This window comes from Xyrauchen texanus, chromosome 39 (assembly GCF_025860055.1).
Source record: "Xyrauchen texanus isolate HMW12.3.18 chromosome 39, RBS_HiC_50CHRs, whole genome shotgun sequence".
NCBI lineage: Eukaryota > Metazoa > Chordata > Actinopteri > Cypriniformes > Catostomidae > Xyrauchen > Xyrauchen texanus.
In genome coordinates, this window is record NC_068314.1 from 13,345,075 (window position 1) to 13,366,830 (window position 21,756).

General features: G+C 38.8%; 1 protein-coding gene across 1 annotated transcript; it reads right to left on the reverse strand.

Moving 5' to 3' along the window:
- Position 1: 1 nt before the first annotated feature.
- Positions 2-16,759, reverse strand: zgc:77375 (uncharacterized protein LOC402927 homolog). Its single transcript, XM_052110988.1, has 8 exons — positions 16,504-16,759; positions 14,510-14,707; positions 13,788-13,900; positions 10,809-10,902; positions 9,218-9,251; positions 5,278-5,452; positions 4,248-4,436; positions 2-2,956 (listed from the first exon to the last, which is right to left on the reverse strand). The coding sequence occupies exons 1-8, from the start codon at positions 16,600-16,602 to the stop codon at positions 2,557-2,559; spliced, it is 1,302 nt and encodes a 433-aa protein (XP_051966948.1). The 5' UTR covers positions 16,603-16,759; the 3' UTR covers positions 2-2,556.
- Between the last annotated feature and the right edge of the window lie 4,997 nt (positions 16,760-21,756).

The following is a 21,756-nucleotide window of genomic DNA, read 5'->3' on the forward strand; positions in this document are numbered from 1 at the left end:
ATATATATATATATATATATATATATATAGCTGATTGATGTTTCTGTGTTTTATAATGAATCAATATGTACTGTATATTCAGTATACTATATGGTGGTTAACTTTGAAGAATGTAAAGAGTTTAATTTTATATCTTTCATTGTTTTGAAAAAATTATACAGAATGTTTGCTTAAGCATATGAGTGAAAGAAGACCGTATTTGAAATACAGTTATGCCAAATGTACTTTACAATGGTAAATTACATTGGAAGAGGATTCCTAAGATTATATATTGTGCCTTTAAAACTTTTTGGTATTGGTGGCAATATAACATTATAGTTTGTTTTTAATGTCATCATGTTTTAATACTATGCATTTTATGTCATTTTGTCAATTAATTGAAATGCTTTGCTTGAAAGACGTAATCCATTTGTATTTGATGTTAAATTGTTATTTTATCAATACAATTGTCACAGCATAAATTATGTGTAAGAGAAATTCTCATTCTTCCTTTTTATGAAGAATCCATCTAAATGATCTTTAACAAGAAATATAATCTTCCATATCCATAATTTATCTTTTGTTTCAAGGGATGAAAAGGATATTATGTCCATCCTTTATTAATTTTGTATAATACTTTTGCACATTTGCTGAATAACAGTATTGGTGCTTGACTTTACTAAACCTGCTTTATCTTCAAAGAATATCCATAAGATTGTTGTTTTTTTCCCCAGTACAAATATGTACTGTACTGAATACAAAATAAAAATAAAACCTTAATATCAATGTAACAAAAAACAAATAAAACATAGTCTTAGAAGAAGTTGTGTAGGATGTAACAATTACTGATGTAACCGTGATTAAACAATACTCTGAACACTTCTGAACATTTGTCTTATGGCACAATGAAGATGACATGGCTGATGCAGTATTGCATAAGTACTGCATTCTTATTATTTGTCACACAACTGGGAATACTAAAAAAGCTTAGACTTAAAATACTGTAATTTGAGATAGGCTTTAACAATGTCAAACTATTGTGACAATAACAGTATTAATAGGTGTATGGACTTATACAGCACTGTTTATTAAAGAAAATCCTCAGGCAGACTGATAGCCCTTAAAATCTAGATTCAGACCCAACCACTAACAACCCCCCTTCCCCCATACAGTGTACTGCAGGTATACTATGTATATCGAATCACACTAGATAGTAGGATATCCAAAACAGAAACAAATCTGCTCAGTCTGCTTAGGGGCATACTAAGATAATGAATTTAATAGATTATGAAAAAATACTGCGGACACAAACATTTCATAGTGTTAAAATGAAATCATGTTAACTAAGCTAAAATGACACAACATCTTTAAAGATTGCTCCTGGTTTGTCAGTTATGGGTTGTGCTTATTTGTTGAGGTTTTCTCCAAAAACAACATACTAAAATGAAAATACTCTGTAATATAAGACAGTAGACAGCATAGCATAGTACTAAACATTGCGACACAATAAGTAATATCAGTATGTTAATAATGCACCTTAGAATACAAATTCAGTCATTATTTAATAACTCTCAGATACATTTAGAAGAATGTACTGGTCGTTTGTTTCTATGCAATTACATAAAATGGGGACTGGAGCTTTCAAGCCTCAGAAAGGCAACAAAAGTAACTTATGACAGCTTTGTTTGAGAAATTTAAAGGGTTACTCATGTTTCATTACAAGTTAAGCTCAATCGACAGCACTTGTGGCATAATGTTGATTACCACAAAAAGGAATTTCGACTCGCCACCTCCTTTTCTTTAAAAAAGCAAAAATGGGGGGAACTGGGTAGCTCAGTGACTACCAGGCCTGGAGTCGCCAGTTCGAATCGAGGGCGTGCAGAGTGACTCCAGCCTGGTCTCCTAAGCAACCAAATTGGCCCGGTTGCTAGGGAGGGTAGAGTCACATGGGGTAACCTTCTCGTGGTCTCTAAAATGTGGTTCTCTCTCTCAGTGGGGAGTTGTGCATGGATGCCGTGGAGAATAGCGTGAAGCCTCCACGCGTGCAATGTCTCCATGTTAACGCGCTCAACAAGCCATGTGATGTGCAGATTGATGGTCTCAGATGCGGAGGTAACTGAGATTCATCCTCTGCCACCCGGATTGCCATTAGTCACTGATAATCTTCTTTTCTAGATAGCTGTTAACTACTATGAATATATCATTGAGATCTGTATGGTTTTGTGAACAAGATCAATCAATCAATTTGAAGATTTAACTCAAAAAAATAATTTGTTCATCAAACAAGTTATTTCTTTCATGATCGTCAAGGAGATCGAAGCCAGATATCAAGATCGGTAATACATGAGTCATATGGACTACTTTTAAGATCCTTAAATAATACTTTTATGGTGCTTTTGCGTTCTTTTTGAAGCTTGAAAGCTCCAAACCCCATTCTTAATAATTGCATGGAAAGAAATGAACAGTTCACTCTTCAAAATGTCTCCTTCTGTGTTTCATAGAAGATGAACAGCCATGGGTTTAGAATGACATGGGGCTATGTAAATGATTCTTGGGTAAACTATTCCTTTAATTTAACTAAACTTCTGTCCCAAACTTTTCCATCTCAAATATGAGTTCAACAGCAGCATCCACATCCTGTACGATTCTCTCCGGCTCAACCAGCGCAGGGTCAAAACGGAAGTCACGGTGCCCGTGGAAGACTGTCTCTTTGATACACTGGTTAGCATCTTTAGGCAACTCCATGTGTGGATTAAAGACTCCTGTGCACACCAGAATAGACTTGCAGGATATGGCAGATGGCGACGCGAGCTCACTTTCCCAACCATTGTCCATGTCCACCTCCTGCGAGACAGATGTGGGCACCCCAGTGCCAGTCACCACCTTTGCCACTGCTTTGGTGGTCTTCCTGGCTATTCTTTCCTTGAGGTAGCGATTGTAGAGGTTGGCACCATAAATATCAGTCATCAGGTTGTCCCTATTTGCATTCAGAGGATTAACAAAGATTTAATTGCTTTATAAAACTTCATCCACTGACTTAAAGAAAAGAAATTGAGACAGAAACAAACAATTATTAAAAATATAGATGAAAGCAGCAATTATGGGCCCAAGCTTGCATAGATTGGTATGGTCATAGCACCCCAAGTGGTGATTAAATGAAATCTAGGTTTAAACCTTAAATGCTTAGATAATTTTTACAAACATTACTCCGGGTCTTTATCGACCTGCACTTATACTGTATCTGCCACAAATGGATACAAAATGCCCAGATAGTGTAAAAAATGTCAAAGCATTTTTTTTAGACAATCAGAAAATAATAGAATATAAATATTCTGATATATTTTGGTGTTTTATTTTTCATACATCAAAGAGATGATGCAAAAATTAGAGAACGGGATTCAATACTTCCAATGAAATTGAACGAGACTTAATTGGCTGTCAAACTGGCTGTCACTTACATGCATTTTCTCAGGTACTTCTTAAATCTAAATAGAAATACAACTTAAAGTTCAGTAGTGCACCCAAATGCTCATGTGGTGTACTTACTAGATTTTACTTCTATGTTGCTTCTTCAATATCAAATGTAAATCTAAAGTCAATCACTGAAACAACAGCACCACCTTGAGTAACAAATAACATGTATAATACTGTATGGATACAGTACACACATATGGGGTACTGAGAAATCACCACCATAACGCAGAAAATCGACATTATATAGTAGCAATTTGTATGAATATGGCTCTCTTTTGTCTATTAATAAACAAAAAAATAGATATTCTGTTATTGTAAACTTAAATAGATATGAAATAATCATAAAAATATGATTTATATAAGTGAAACTTTATATTGTGACACTATTGCATATATCAGGTTACTAAAGACCCCATGCACTTTTGGTAATTAAAAAATTAGAAAATATATATTTTGTATTATTACCATTATTATTTATTTAATTTTTTGCAATTTTGAATTTTTTTTGTTAGACAATTCCTAAGAGAAATGTTGAGGAATACTAAAAGAAGTGGGGGCATAACTCTAAATGGGTGGAGGTACAGGGGGTGGAATGAGATTTTTAGATCTAAAAACAAAAAACTAGGAGAATATAGGGAAATGTGAGGCAACACTTTTGTAAACACTAAGAAAGCACTGCTACAGTATATGAACAGACAAACTCAATTGCTCTCTGTCAGATTTGAAATCCACTTACATACACACAGGGAAAAATGCTGGCAGCAAGAAACCTTTAAACTGTGAAAGTGTCTCACCCAATAGCATAAAGAGCTCTGATTGGCGCACTCCAGCCTCTCTCTTCTGCTTGCTGTCTAATGAGGTACTCAGCAAAATGGTACGTCAGTTCACTGGGTTTCCCCATCAGGGCCTCATACTTGAGATCTTTGCCAGTGATCTTCTTATATATGCTCTCCAAACACACCATGAAAGTGCCATGACCGAATCTGTTGAGTTTGAAAAAGGTCAGATCCCTCAAACTGAGAAAAATGTAAATCAATTAAGTTTGAATTGTCATTACACACTGATTAATTAGCTGGTTTGAAATCTTTTGATGTGGTTTTACTCAACACATTACATTCACTGATGAATTCACTAAGAATGTATGATTGTGTCTGTGTTGCTTTAGTGCCCGATTCCCTAAAATAACTGTGTAAATAAGGTTACATGCTAAAAGGCCAGAAATGTAGTACTGAACACAATTTGCAAAAGCGCAATTCGTCATCTTATGATTCCTAGTGCAAAATTGTGGAGGATGCAGCAGACCTGGCATGCTTTACTGGGACTATACAGCATCTTTTCACTAATGTGATCAGACACCTGAATCTGCTTTTAAAAATGCCTGAAAATCAGCTTTACTACTGGAGAAATGCCGGTTATGGCACTCTTCTCCATCATTTGATGAATTACTACTGCCACGATTAATAGAAAATATTTTGTGACTAAGGCACAGTCTATATCACAGTAAGCCTAATTTATACAGAATGAGGCATGTTTGCACTCAAAAGAATGACAATAACTTATAACTGTCACTGATTTAAATACAGCACAGCACTATTTCAGCTCATTTAGCAGCTGGATAAACTGATTAGTAAATCAGACTGATATGCTGAATTAATGTGCACAAAAGTGACAACTGTTTAGTGAACTCAACTATACATATGTGTAGTTATTACAATGTGTCATACCATCTTTTGTTTATTGCAACCTTTATGTTCTGTTCTGTCATATTACTAAAAGGCATAATAAATCTGCATCCTAAACTTTGAACAGAACCGAAATTATCACCTTGGTGAATGTGCCTCTGCCATCCACATCAGATCCATGTTACATGCTAAGAGTGGCAGATGAGAGGCGTGAGCGCTCTTGTACGCATTGCTCAGATTCCCCTTGGTCAAAAGGATATCAATGATCAGTTGTAAGTTTGTTTCCCATCGAATGGGCTCCCCAAACAGAACCACAGCTATAATGACAAGAGAAGCCAGGAAAATATGAGCCATTATCTCTCAAAGTCTTAAAAACAAAAACACTCTAGTCAATGTGTCTGTATTTGTGTGGGGGAGGGGCTTATTTTGCACCAATGAATGAGTTGAATTTGGACAATACGGATATTAGAGAAAAGAGCTGTGCAGATACATTATGCACAAATTAGGTGGCTTCTATTAAAAAATTATTAAGGTTCCCTTATCATCACACATTTACAGGGGCAAGTAAAACTACAGTGATATAAAAACATTGTTTACAAACGTTAATAAGGTAATCACTTAAATTATAAAATGTCTAACATGCAAGGCTCCGGGGCCAGATGGTTTTACCGCTGAGTTTTAACTGGCTCCACTTTTGTTAGAAGTTTATAGGAATCTTTAAAGAATGGAAAACTTCCACAAACCATGACCCAAGCCCGGATTAGTCTGATTCTTACAAAGAACAAAGATCCAAGCGATCGTAGTTACCGTCCAATTTCCCTGATCCAGCTAGATGTAAAAATATTGTCAAAAATTCTGGCTAACCAATTAAGTAAAGTTATGACATCTCTTATACATACAGATCAGGTGGGGTTTATTCGGGCTGCAGCTCTTCTGATAACATTAGACATTTCATCAATATCATGTGGTCAGTGGCGAATGATCAGACTCCGGTCGTGGCCATCTCACTTGATGCCAAAAAGGCGTTTGATATGGTAGAATGGGATTACATTTTTACGATTTAGGAAATGGACAGGTTTGGGGGCACATTTATTGGATGGATTAAGTTATTTATAGACACCTGGTAGCGGTGGTACAAATAAATTGATTAATTTCAGATTATTTTACTCTGGATAGGGGCACCCGGCAGGGTTGCCCTCTTTCCCCATTATTGTTCTGTCTTGCCCTGGGACCATTAGCAAGGACGATGATTTTCCAGGGGTGGAAATAGGATGACCCTACTTGATCTATGCCTTGCCTCCACAGAATTATTCATTCCTTTTCTAAGTTCTCAGGATACAGATTTAATTGGTCTAAATCCAAAGCTTTGGCTCTGACAGCGTACTGCCCAATAACAGCTTTTCAGCCGGGCGCCTTCAAGTGGCCCAAACAGGGCATTCAATATTTGGGTAATTTATTTCCAACAAATGTGTGTGATTTAGTGAGAGTTAATTTTGACCCTTTAATAAAAAAAGTTTTCTAGCAATGTGGGCAGGTGGGCCTCATTACATTTATCATTGATTGGGAAGATTAATGTTATTAAAATGAATTGCATTTCAAAATTCAACTACCTGCTACAGTCACACATATAGATGTCCCTCTCTCTTATTTCAAGCAATTTGATAGCATAGCGAAGTCCTTCATTTGGAGTGGGAAACATCCCAGATTACATTTCAGTAAATTGCATAGCCCGATTGATAAAGGTGGGATAGGCCTACCCAAGATTTTGTTTTATTATTATATGTTTGGTCTCAAGACTATTGGCTCATTTGTCGCTTCCACCTGAGAGAGCCCCTCCCTGGTTTTGTATTAAACAGGAAGTTCTTGCCCCCATTTCACCACTACAAAGTCTATCAAACTAATCGGAGAAGTTAAGTTACACTCCTTTATCTTGCATAGTGCTTAATTCGGACATTTATTTAAATGTTGCCTCGAGCTTATGGTTTAACCCAAAATGATGTATTAATAAGTTCTCTTTTTGCTTGTCAGAGTGGATTGTGAGGGGGATTACTACACTCGGTGACCTATATGAGAGTTGAGTGTTGAGATTCTTTGAAAATCTGGTTCAACATTTTGGGATTCCCAGATCTCAGTTCTTTAGATATTTATAGCTGCGACACCTGCTCTGTACTATTTTTGAGAGTAGCATACACCCCCTAAAGTGGAAGATACTCTGGCAGTGGTGATTACTGCTTTTGGATAAGGTCATGAGGCATCAGTGTATTTCTCCCTGCTAATTCAGAGTCTGGGGGACGGAGCTTCAACCTCTCTCAAGAGATTATGCGAGAAAGATTTAAACTTGGTATTGGAGGAGGGAGAGTGGGCTAGGATTCTAAAAAACAACATCTGCCTCTAGAGATGCAAGGGTGCACCTTATGCAAGTCAAGATTTTACATAAATGTTATTGGCCCCCCCTAGATTGTATAGAATTGGTCTTAAAGACACACCCTCCTGCTGGCGATGCCAATCAGAGGATAGATACATATCCCATGACTTTTGGGGGCGTGTTAAGATCCAGGAGTTTTGGTTGAAGGTTCAGAATCTTGTATGTGATGTTTTGGGCACTCAGCTTTCATTTTGCCCCAGACTCTGTATTTTGGGTGATGAGTCCTAACTAGCATCATGATCGCTAGACAGCTACTTTTAAGGGGTTGGAGGTCGGCTGGAGCGCCCTCATTTCATGAGTGTTGCTCAGAAATGGGGAGGGTGGCGGCCTTTGAAGAAGGGTCATATAGAAGGCTAAGAAAATTTAATTTGTTTATAGAGAAATTGATAGTAAATAACATCTTGTTAATAACAAATATTTTTGTGCATCTGCAATCATGTGTATATACCTTTATGTGACCACAGGCATGTTTGTTGGGGGTCAGGGTGGGGTTGGGGATTGGGAGAGGTGGTTTTGCAGTTAAATGTTTGAATAATTCCACACATACATACACACACACATATATATATATACACACTACCAGTCAAAAGTTTTGAAACACTTATTCTTTATATATAAATATTTCACATTTTAGAATAATAGTAAAGTCATCAAAACTACGGAATAACATAAATGGAACTATGGGAATTAAGTTGTGACTAAATAAAATCCTAAATAAATCTAAACTGTGTTATATTTTAGCATCTTCAAAGTATTCACCCTTTGCCTTGAATTTGCAGACATATACTCTTGACATTTTCTCAACCAACTTCTTGAGGTATCATCCTGGGATGCTTTTTAAACAGTATTGAAGGAGTTCCTATCTATGTTGGGCACTTATTGGCTGCTTTTCTTTATTATTTGGTCCCAGTCATCAATTAAAAAAAACAGTTTTTATTACATTTTAGTTTTATAATTAAATATACTAATATGTTGGCACAATTATATTTTTGTCTACAAAACAAATGTAAAACATTTAAGCACACGCCTTCAGATCAAAAGATTTTTAAGATCATGAGAAACATTTCAGTGTAGTGTTTCAAAACGTTTGACTGGTAGTGTCAATACATTTTTGTTTTGCTCTTGTATATATAAGTTTAGCAGGAATCAATAAAAAAATGGTAATTACAAAATAAGAAATATTTCATTTGGCTTGTGACATTCCAAACCATTATTGCTTTTTTATTCACAAAAGGAGATCAGAGGCAGAATGTTGCAGCAGAAGTGGATGGTTATTTTTACTGACATAAAGCACCATAAAAGTAGTCCAAATGACTGCCAATGTGTAATATTCCAAGTCTTCTGAAGCCAAATGACAGCTTTTTGTGAGGAACAGACTAAAATTTAAATCATCTGCTATCAAATCTCATTTGCAGTCTGGCATGCAAGAACCATTCTGAATATTTGTATGAGTTTAAGAGAATTGAGAGCTAACTGCAGATTACCATCCACTTTCGTTATATGGAAAGGAGGACCTAGTACATAGACATAAGAAAATAATATGCAATTTCAACACAATTATATTTTGTTGAAGAGTTACATGTGGATAAAAGTTGTAAAATATTGCAGTCATGCAGCAAATCCCACAACTGTCCAGTTATTTGCAGAAACATCTTACCTTCAACTCTGGGGAGGTTCACCACAGGGGAAGACTGAAACAACAGGGAAAGGATCTGGTTTCTTTCATATACAGTATGCCATTATTTACTTGCTATTTCATCTGACTGAGCATGTAACCATATAGCAACTGATTCATTCACAACACAGCCAATTTCAGGATTTAGAGCAATATACAGGTATGTGACAAATTTTCACAGATGTATTTACACATTCCAGCTACAGGTAAGGACATTTGTAAATTAACAGTCTTCTCTCTAGTTAGAAAGAGCAGGGCTTTGTGTTTTGTTTCTAAAAAAAGGCATGTATTGTGCAAAGTTGTTGTCACTGCCAATGGCTGTTCTCTTCAGATAACATTTGTTTTATCTAATCTGACCAAAAGAGGGTCAAATGCTCTCTCTTTAAAGTGCAGTTCCTATTGTTTCCATTGTTAATGATGAAGTACACATACTACAGAACAGATATCTCTGTCTGGCAAATGTATTTTAGCTAGTATCTTAAAGGAATGTTCCGGGTTCAATACAAGTTAAGCTCAATCGGCAGCATTTGTGGAATGATATTGATTGCCACAAACATGAAAGCAAAACTAAAACTAAAATCAAGGTTACAAAGAGGCAATTGCAATGGAATTGAATGTGGCCAATTTGTTTTTGTTTTTTATATTATATTGAATATAATTTTTTATAAAAGCACTTACATTAAGTCTTCTGTTAAAACTGGTGTATTTTTTGAGCTGCTAAGTTGTTCAAATTGTCCTTTTTACAGTCGTCATATGGTTGAAGGGTTTGTTGACTAAGTCATGGCAACAAAGTTGTCAAATTGGCTATAATTTTACACAGAAAAGGGATTTTTCACAATAAAATCATGTTAACATGCATGCATATTGTTTATGTCTTGTGGCTATACTTTTGAAGTATTTTAAAGTTTAAAAATGTACCTGCCTCACTGTAACCTCGATGTTTGCTTTTTAAAAGAAAAGGAGGGATGAGCCAAAATATATTTTTGTGATAATCAACGTTATGCCACAAATCTCATCAATTGTGATTAACTTGTATTGAACCTGGAATATTCCTTTAAGGACAATCAGTAGATTTACTAATTTTATCAGTGTCAAATTAAAAATAACAAAAATGTTAATTGCAAAAGAATTTGTATAAAGAGTATATAAAAAGTATAAATCATTAATTCAGTACATGGCAAATTATACTGAGAACACCCATTTGGGGTGTATAAATGCATCCATTTGACAATGAAAATACTCCAATCTCCAATATTTCTTAAACAAAATTATATTTTTGACCTATACATTAGTTTTAAAAAAAGATAAAAAAAATAAAGTTAAAGGTTTTGGTCAATATTCCTCTATGGAGTTAATAGTCACTCCATTTACATTTGTGTCACCAATTTTTTTTTTAATCATTAGGAATAGTACGAAAATATTTTTTTTAAACAAGGAGAATAAATATCCATCAAAAATGTATACACCTAATTTAAAATTTTTTTTTTTTTTAAATCAAATATGTTTATGCAGGGGGCATTTTAAACAATGCAAACATCAAGGTGAAAGTGCAGTGATCAGTCTGGACACTCACTGGTAGTTTGGGCCGTCTGTTGTGATCCACCATGTCCAGCAGGGGGAAAGACTCTCGCAGCATGTCAACACTTACCACATTTGTGAAGCCCACACTGATACAGTGTTAAGAAATAATATATCTCATGGGTTAGTCCAAAGGTCATTACCAATGTTTTAATGACCCCATTTACACCTGGTATTAAGATGCGTCTCGGGTGATCCCATCACATGCGGTCAGACGAGACACATCGCTGTTTACACCTAAATGCATCTCCTGTGACAACTTGTGTTTCAAGGGGAGGGTCTCCGTTTAATGACAACATACATCAATTAATACTTCTGCATGATTATAAATATAATCATATAATTAATATAATATAATTATAAAGACAATATCTGTGAAGTTTTCACGCTTCTTTTTGTGCTTCTGTATATATCCACTTTTTCAAATTATCCGATCGGACATTCAGACGCCAAAACGTTTTAGACCCTTTTAGACCTGTATCTGACACAGACCACATGTGATCGGATCACCAGAAACAGATCTAAATGCCAGGTGTAAATGGGGACAATGATTAAAGTCAATTTGGATACAGAAACAAAAACAAGAGATTTGAGGGAATATGATAATCCTGTTCCATGTCGTAAGCTTCTAAATACTATAACATTATACTATCACATCTAAATGGCATCAACAGGCATCAAAGAGCAAACACATTCGGTTTTAGGAATTACATAATCAATTACTCTGAAAAATCATTTAATCAGAGTTTAAATCTTTGATATTGTCATGTGTTGGCTTTCTATACAAAGTATCACAGTTATAGTTGTTATATTTGTCATTCTCACAACTTCTTAATTATGAGCAGTGATTCTCCCTGAATGAATGCCAAAAGCATTTTGTTTAATCGGAGTACTGTTACACAACTAGCCAGCAACTGATGTCTTGCCACGCTCTACCATGTGGCTTTGTTAAAACATGAAATCAAACAGCAACTTGCTATTTGTCGAAGCTGCGTAAAAACAAGGTTCTTAAAGGGTCACAATAAACTGACTTCAGTCAGTATGGATAGACTTCAGTTTAGTATGGAATAATTGACGAGGGACCGTCAAATTATTGACAATTATTGAACAGCTGTATTGGTAATAATGTTGCGGCCGTTACGCCTCAGGTTTGCATTAATTTTCAATAATTAGACATTTGAGACAATCATTCTGCTTACACCAAAGCTACTACACCTCAATACTTTTTTGTCATGTTTTCCTCATTTAAACACTTTGGTCTGTCAAACTGATTTCTTGCACCACTTATTTAGCATGTAACGGTGCGTGTCCACTGGCAGGAAGAACACCACTCACCCCGCCAGAGAGCTGGAGCTTTAGGCCGGTGTACAGCAAGTGTGTATCGGCAAAGATTGTTCTCAGTCCACATGCAATAATATAATTTTTAATAAGCGCGATTACAGTTGGAAAGATGCCAGCGTTAATTCTGAATGCCCAAAGTATTAAAAAACATTGTTGATTTTTTACACTTTTGCTTCCCCAGCCACAGTATTGTCACAATAAATCCAAGTATTATGAAATGTATTGCCTTTAATCCTTGATAATCCTTATATATATATATAGGTTTCTTTGTTTTTGTTAGCATACTTGGCATCAATCTTTTGGAGCATGTACCTCTGATTCTTGAGGAGGAGAGGAGTAAGGAGAAATTTGGGCACAGTCATATAGTCTGAAAAACTGCAAAGAGCCTGCCACAGGTATGTGTCGGGGTGAGTGGATTGCTATAGTATAACACATACAGTAGTATAGCCAAGTGCACAATAACGTTTTACAGGACATACATTTTAAGTCCTCATATTTATTTGTGTAGTGCTTTTCACAATACATATAGCTTTTAATCATTGATGAAGAGTTATAGAGTAGCTTTGAGTGGTGGGAAAATTTAAGTTGTTATTTACTATCAAATTAAAGGTTCTCATTGCATCCTGTGAACAAACTTGGAATATAGCTTAATGCCTCCTACACAACTTTCAAAGACGTCGGATCGTGGTACTACTCATATTACACAACTGTTTGTCTTGTCATATAAGTCGTAGCGTTTTCAGATCGGCGACGCGTCTCTAGACTAGGCTACTCTCCCTAGCAACTAGGCCAATTTGGTTGCTTAGGAGACCTGGCTGAAGTCACTCACCACGCCCTGGATTCAAATTCGTGACTCCAGGGGTGGTAGTCAGCGAAATGTTTCATGTTATTAAATAAACGTGATTAAACATCAAGTTGGCATTTTTAATATGCTTTATTGAGTACAAATTTGCAATTCTTAAGGTTCAAAGTGCTTGTCACTGGGGCAGTGCCCTTTAAAGGCCAATTTTGCACCATTTCCAATGGTAATATCACTGAGGTCCAAGTTAGTCACTGTGGTGTAGGGGTCGTGGTCGAGCGACCGTCCGGAGAGAGAGAGAAAGCGGTAAGGGCGTTTGCACATGAGCTAAATTATGTCTAACACCTCTTAATCGTCCAAGACCTCTTAAAAGGTACAAGCTGTAAGGGTACACAAATGTACCTTTGAGGGTAATGCCCCAGTGACAAGCCATTATACCCCTAAAGGTACAATTTTTGCACTTTCTGACAGTAAAGAAGGAACACAATATAAATTAATGTATTTTTTATTTTAAAATTGTAATGTACTCTAATTACAAGTACTTGATTTTTGAAATCTGATTCCGCAAATTCAGATTATAGATAATCCGTTACTACCCAAAACTGTCTCTATTTCAATTAAGCGATATTGCTCGAACAAGGATACATTGGTTCAAATGGTGGATGGAGTGATACAAACAGTATCTCCAATGCTGTTTTGCTAAATATTAGCACTCTTGGGAAGTTGGAACACTACTTGTCCAATCAGATTAGAGAACAGGAACTAACTGCTCTATAAAAAAAAAATTATTATGATAACTGGAGGAAGAAAATTGAGTAATTGGTGGAAGGATACTTTTTGGCAATGTCAAGCACAGGACCCTGTCCAGACACCAGCACACACTTGTCATGGTATTTCTTGAACATTCTCAAAGGGCTGTGAGACATCATGACTTGGTCTGGAGATATCTATGAAGGAAACAAACAGATGCATACATACAAATTTTATGGTATAAGCATGTAAAAGATCATTCAGATTTGGATTTGCTGTTAAAAGGTCAAGAGTATAATGTTTAAAATGTTAAAATACTTTCTCTAATAGATTTACATTTAGCCATTTGGCAGACAGTTTTATCCAATATTATCGTAATTCCAAATTCCAAAATCCCAGATTAATTGCAGAGAGAACTCTGTAGGCCATTTGTAGGTGGATTCCCCAGAAAAGTGTAAATACTGTTACTCTGTAGCACTATCAAACCATTTCTTGTTTGAGCATCCCGACATAGCAACATTGACTCAACCAGTAGCATGAGGTTTGGGAAAACTTTGTTAATCATAATTTTTGCTATTCTTTTTGGTGACGCTAGTGGTGCAGAAATGGCACACTTCACATTTAAACAACAAAAAGATGGATGGTACATAAAGGCAGTGATGGTTCAACAAACACTGTCATACAACACTGAAAGGCATTGAGGAGTACGGAACTGTGTGTAAATACAATTCAAAAGCTCCAATTTGTGTGTCAAGCAGCCTAAATGGTTGTGTTTTTCATCAAGAATATGAGAGGATGAAACTCACAGCAACACCCAGTATGTGAGACAGCTGATCTGCCTTCTTCTGCCGCAAGCAGTTGCCAGCATTTGTGACAAAGACGACCGGAACCACAAACTGCCCCTTTGAGTCCACCAGCTTCTGGAAAGCTCTTGTTGCTGCTGGGATGGGGGTTTTCCCCCGGACTAATACCCCATCAATATCAAACAACAACCCGAAGCTTGGCTGGAAGTGTTGAAGAGAATACAGAACACAGTTAAAAAAAATGTTTTCATGAATATATATATATATATATTAATGTAATGCGTCCAGACATTTATTTTGAGTTTTTTTGTAATTCCTATTATTCTCAATGGTGATTCACATTTCTCATTAGGTTTTTTATTTAATAATAGGTTATTATTATTTAAATCAGCATACAACAAATATAACCATGACATATAATGTACAATTACAATAATACTGTATATTATTGTTGTTTTACATTTAAGTAACAAGAATGGATTGTTTTTGCATTTATAAAGATTACATTTATTGTAGAATTGGCATGGAAAATGCCTAGTTTCCATGAAAATAATGACATGATGCAAAATTATAATCTCTTATTTCTGTTGATTTTGGGGTGGAACATGGTGTTCTTGACAGGTTTTGTGAGATACACTAATAAAGTTACATCTAGGATGCTGAGGACTAAAGCTTTTACAATTGAAAGTTAATCAAAAAATAATGGCAAATTGAGAAATGTTTTGGTGACATGTAATAAAGATATAGAATAAAGATCAAATTATTTGCACACTATTTTGTCATTTTAAATAGTAATGCATAATAAAAAAACCTTAATCCAAGTTCTGTCCCAAAAAGGATTAGATGTATGCTTCTTACACTACTCGATTACGCAAGAAAAGCAATGATGTGCGTAAGACCTGACCCTCACTGGACATTTGTCCCTTGTTTTGTTAGCATTTTCCGTAACATGCTTTCTGTGCTCATACACTTGAGGATTACGGCTGGTTCGGACAGTCTGCTCAAATAAAACAGCTGCACTTCCCCCTTAGGGACTTCATGTTTTTTCTCTGCAAAAAAAGACATTGATGACAACAGTTCCATTCCAGATCTCACGTATAATATAAAGCTCTCTGGAACGAGAGACCATAGCAACTGCCTGACGTTTATTAATAAAACTAAATGGGTTCACAAGTGCTTGACAGTTTTTTCTAAAAAAAATATTGAATCTTCAGGATGTACTGTATGGGGAAGAGGTTCAGTTTCACGGTGTGTGCATTAATTGTGTGGGTAACTATCAGAAACACACTGTGCTTGATACATGAACTGATAAAACTAACAAATATTGCTACTGCAAAAACAAGGAGTGCCCAAACCTTGTTGTTACATTATAATGGCATCATCGAACTGCAGTCAAGAGCAAAATTAGATTTCCCTCTCAAAATAGAATGGTAATGGACTACATTTGAAAATGTCAAGATACAGATTCCTTTCAGAATCAAAAACACTGCAGACTGAGTCAGCATCTAAGAATCATGGATGGATTATCCATCCAGATGCCATAAGCATGGATCAATAAGACTACAGCTGTACGCTGATGTACTGTGTAACTATATCCAAAAGAATCCGGTATATCTGGATATTACAGGAATGAACACAAACGCAGCCTCTATAAACACAATTAATTTTCAGTAATAATGCCAACAATGATGCAGCATCAACTGGAAGGGTTAAGGTATGTAATGGTGTATTTCATCCATTTACATAAACAATAAAAAACAAAACGGAAGTTAGTGTCAGCACATAGCCTATGAAGAATCATTATTAAGCAGGATTCCCTTTGTGAAAGAACAACTGGTAAACATTACAAGAAGGAAATTAATAATTAGTCTTATTTACATTTCTCTGATGAATTTAAATTTAAAATGCACATATTTTAAAATCTGCATTAAAAGGGGATCCATGGCTTGAGCAAACATCACATGATGCTGATGTAGCGATGTAAACACGTCAAGTACCTTACTGCACAGACCGCATTGCCCCGGCGCCGCAACGCGCTGGACTTGCCGGGAACACACGCAGCTCGCCGACCGTATGAGCGCGTTTAAAGTCTTCATTTCGCATCTGCTGATACTACGACGCTTTCAAATCCGCTTTGCTGGCCGGTTTCGACCGCGTCCAATTTCTCCATGTAGCTTTTGTAGCGGTGTGATGTGACGACAAAGAGAGGAGGTGGTCCAAATCTATCGAAAGACTTGAGCCAGGAAATTAACGTCCTCCCTCGCCGGCGAATGGAGGAGGAATCTTTTTACCCCAAGTCTACACTGAACGCGAGCGACGCGACGCAACCAGAACGAAGCTGTGACGTCATTAGCAAACTCGCGATTGACGCGCTCGCGACAGTTGATTATAACTGCAGCGTTCGAATTTGTCGCTGTGTATTTTATCTAGTGTTACCTTGGCATCCACGTTATGAAGGTCTGTTATTTACATAAAGGCACTTAATGTCTTATTCACTAGAGTAATACGGTGAATATGGTGGGGGAGGGTGTTTGATTCGAAACGAAGGCAACTGCAGAAAGTAGACTAGATGCGATGTACCGCACATTTGGGCCAAAATCTACCGAGTCAGGATTCGCTACATCACTGCTTTAATTTCCACTAGCTAGTACATAAGACCAATTTATAAAAAAAGAAGAAAGAAAAAAAGAAAGAAGAATGTTATGGATCCTACGTTGTGAATTAGGAAGACCGGGGCTATATTTCATTTATCAGGGAAGACTTATTTTTTGAAAGTACATTTCTTAAAGTCTTGACTATTGAACATGGCTAACTTTAATGGCCTTGAAAAAAAATGATTCAAAGTCACACACATTGACCACTGATTTTTTGACAAAGTGCCCTATATATTATAATGTTATACAAATTGATTGTTTAACAAAAGGTGCTGGAGTAAAAAGATACAATGTCAGTATTACATCTGAACACAGTGAAGTGAAAACAAAAAAGTCATTTGAAGCAGCTAAACAAGGATTTTAGATTTAGTTTTGGTGGTGCAAATGTGACTATGGTTGGGACTTCAGGTGGGGATGTCACATGCATCATATTGCCTCTAATCAGTGACCTTTAAGGCCTTAAATTCACCCCATAATTAAAATTCTCTCATTTACACTCACTCATGTCAACCCAGATGTGTATGACTTTTTCATCTTCTGAACACAAATGAAGAGAACACAAAATAACTTTTCAGAAGAATTTTGCAGTTCTTTTGTTCCATACAATGCAAATGAAATTTGAAGTTCCAAACATCACACAAGTCACCCAATGTCACTCATTTTAGAGTGTCCGTACAAGTGATATGTGTGGATGAGAAACAGATAACTTTCACATTCTTCTTGTGTTTGAAACATGATTCACATTCTTCATGCATATCGTCCCCTAAATGGTAAATGGTCTGCACTTATAGCGCATTTTTAACCTTTGAAGTATTCAAAGCACTTCACACTGAGTCTCATTCACACACACACCAATGACAGCAGAGCTGCCAAGGCACTAGCCTGCCATTGGGAGCAACTTGGGGTTCAGTGTCTTGCATTTCGGCATGTGGTGTCGTGTGGGCCAGGAATCGAACCACAAACCACAGACAACATTGTGATCAGTGGACAACCCACTCTACCACCTAAGCCACAGCCACCCCTTGACTGGCACTCCCCTACTGGTACACCTATCATATAACTTCTGAAAATATGGATTAAAACACACACACGTATGTGTATATATGTATGTGTATATATATGTATGAACTCATACATGCATACACATGTATATATATATGTGTGTGAGTGTATATATATATTCAATTCAATGGGGCTTTATTGGCATGAATGTAAACAATACAATATTGCCAAAGCAGAACTACATCTTAATCTATAATTACATTTAGTTTAACAAATATAAAAAATAAATACAAAACAGGTTCAGAACTGCTGAAGACCACAGTGTTTAAATAACTGAAGAGAACTGACATATACTTACACATCAATGAAAAACACACTGAGGGTCACTGTGGTAAAACGTATCGGTTACCTAACGTAACCTCGGTTCTCTCTAGATGAGGGAACGAGTATTGCGTAAGCTAGCTTACGCTACGGGAAAGATTCATCTTTTCTGAGATATTGAAGCCAAAAAATTATCCTTAATTTTTGTATCCATTGTCAACGCAGTGCGACAGCTGCAGACCTTGAGCGGGCTAGCTAGCGAGCTCATAGGTTGCTCTGTGGCAACTGCTGCAGCCTATAGACGAGCTTGGGCGAACTCGCATCCAATGAGAGGCGTCCGCGCGCTCACTGCATCAAAGCCTGCCAAAATGGGCGTGACTAGAGTGCATATAAGCGTAGTTCGTAGGCTGGAACCCTGGTTTTCATTGACTGAAGCGAAAAGTCGCTGCGTGGCGCGAGCACGGCCGGCTACGCAATACTCGTTCCCTCATCTAGAGAGAACCGAGGTTACGTTAGGTAACCGATACGTTCTCTTACGAGAGGTTCTCTCGTATTGCGTAAGCTAGCTTACGCTACGGGAACCCATTGTCAACGCCGTGCGCGCCAAGCATCCACTGTATGAGCCCCAGGGAATTAAGGGGGGACCCGGGGGAGCCCTTATGAGTGGGGAAATAATATTTGGCTGGCAAGAATGCGGGTCATTGATTGTGTAATACATAAGCACATAGTAGGATGGGAACGACAGAGCGGCGGTGCCGGTCTGTGTGGAATGTGTCCCATCAGTGCAGCTCACCAGGGGAGCTGTAGCGTATTAAACCGCTAGTAATTTTGCCTGCAGAGCGGGCACTTCCATATTGTAAAATCTGACAAAGGTGGAGGGGGAAGTCCATCCCGCTGCCACACATATGTCGTGAATGGAAATTCCGCTGGACCATGCCCACGAGGATGCCATGCCTCTAGTGGAGTGAGCCCTAATGCCCAACGGGCATGGCAGGTCTTTTGACGCGTATGCAGCAGCAATAGCGTCCACTATCCATCTAGATAAGTGTCTGTTTCGAGGTGGCGAGACCTTTGGTGCGCCCTCCGAACGAAACGAAAAGCTGCTCGGAGCGTCTGAAAGCAGCGGAGCGCGCAGTATACAATCTCAGTGCTCTGACCGGGCAAAGGAGATTGGCGTCGCGTTCGCTATCCGGTGCTGGCAGCGCCGATAGGGAAATGACCTGTGCTCTGAAAGGAGTACCGATCACCTTGGGAACACAGCCGTGTCTAGGCTTTAAAATGACCTTGGAGTCACTTGGTCCAAACTCAAGACACGCAGTGCTGACAGACAGCGCGTGAAGGTCTCCCACACGTTTGACTGATGACAGGGCAGTCAGAAAAACGGTTTTGAGTGAAAGGTATTTCAAATCCACGGATTGAAGTGGTTCGAAAGGGGGGGCTTTCATAGTTTCGAGAACTATAGAAAGATCCCAGATAGGAACCGATGGGGGCGCGGGGGTTCATCCTTCTAGCTCCCCTGAGGAAGCGGATGACCAGCTCGTTTTACCCCATGACTGGCCGTGCAGGGGTTCAGCGAACACCGCAACGGCCGCCACATACACTTTGAGCGTGGATGGGGATCTGCCCTTATCCAGCAGCTCTTGTAGAAATACGAGCAGCGACGACACCCCACATGTCCGCGGGTCCAGGTCTCTGTCGGTGCACCATTTTGAGAACACAGACCATTTTGACGCATAGAGTCTTCTCGTGGAAGGGGCTCTAGCGTGTATGATGGTGTTTATTACTCCTTCTGGCAGAGCGACGGGTAGTCGTTGATCACCCACGCATGCAGCGCCCAGCGCTCTGGGTGGGGATGCCAGATTGTGCCGCGAGCTTGAGAGAGGAGATCTGCTCTCACTGGGATGGGCCACGGCGCTGTCAGTGACAGCTGCGTAAGCTCCGGGAACCATGTCTGATTCTCCCAACGCGGGGCTATGAGGAGCACCGAGTGACGCGTTTCCCTGATCCTCTGCATTACCTGTGGCAATAGCGAGACGGGAGGGAAGGCGTAAAGCGGGCGTCTGGGCCAGTCCTGGGCCAGCGCGTCCTCGCTTTTCGAGAAAAATATTGGGCAGTGAGAGTTCTCTTTGGACGCAAAGAGGTCTATCTCTGCTCTGCCGAATAGGTGCCATAACGTCTGGACTGTTTGAGCATGCAGGGACCATTCCCCTGGGGGAATATTGTCTCTGGACAGTCTGTCCGGGCCGTCGTTCAGGTGGCCTGGCACGTGCGTAGCACTCAGCGAGCGCAGGTGGCACTGGGACCAACTCAGTATGCGTTTTGTCAGATGGAAGAGGTTCCTGGATCTGACACCGCCCTGACGGTGTAGGTAGGATACCACAGATCTGTTGTCCGAACGGACCAGGACGTGGTGACCCTGAATGACCGGGAGAAAGCGCACGAGCGCGTACTCGACCGCTATCATTTCCAGACAATTTATGTGAAGGAGCTTTTCCTGAACTGACCATAGGCTGAAAACCGGAGAGCCCTCGCAGACCGCGCCCCAACCCGTGTTGGACGCGTCTGTCGAGATGACTTTTCGGCGAGATACAGCTCCCATTGTCACTCCCCGCTGATACCATTCGGCCACTGTCCAGGGCTGCAGAGCTGATATGCAGGTCTGAGTCACCTTGATGGGCTGGCGGCCTGTGGCCCAAGCCCGGCGAGACGCGCGGGTGTTTAGCCAATGCTGAAGCGGGCGCATGTGCAGTAAACCCAGCTGAAGTACTGCTGCGGCTGAGGCCATGTAACCTAGCACTCTCTGGAATTTCTTCAGAGGCGTGAGGCTGTTCATCTGAAAAGATGCGGCTAGTCGCTGAACACGGCGTGCGCGCTGTGTAGATAAGCGAGCCGTCATTGCCACGGAGTCTAGTTCTATTCCCAGGAAGGAAATGGTCTGACTGGGCTGTAGTGAGCTCTTGGTCCAATTGACTGCAAGACCCAAACTGTTCAGATGGCTGAGGAGAACTGCTCTGTGAGACAGAAGCTCCATATGTGACTGAGCCATAATCAGCCAGTCGTCCAAATAGTTCAGAATTCGCAAACCCTGACTCCGCAGGGGTGCGAGCGCCGCATCCATGCACTTCGTGAAAGTACGGGGTGCTAAGGACAGGCCGAACGGAAGGACGGTGTATTGATAAACCTGGCCGTCGAAGGCGAATCTCAAGAATGGCCTGTGACGGGATTTATCTGAATCTGAAAGTATGCATCTTTCAGATCGAGAGAAATAAACCA

What these genes read in the sequence shown, in the direction of transcription:
- zgc:77375 (XM_052110988.1), bottom strand. Translation starts at nt 16,602, where the DNA reads ATGAAGACTTTAAACGCGCTCATACGGTCGGCGAGCTGCGTGTGTTCC. An exon ending in AATGCGGTCTGTGCAGTAAG is followed by an intron (nt 14,708 to 16,503) that starts GTACTTGACGTG and finishes CAACACTTCCAG; the next exon opens with CCAAGCTTCGGGTTGTTGTT. An exon ending in GAACCTCCCCAGAGTTGAAG is followed by an intron (nt 5,453 to 9,217) that starts GTAAGATGTTTC and finishes TTGTCATTATAG; the next exon opens with CTGTGGTTCTGTTTGGGGAG.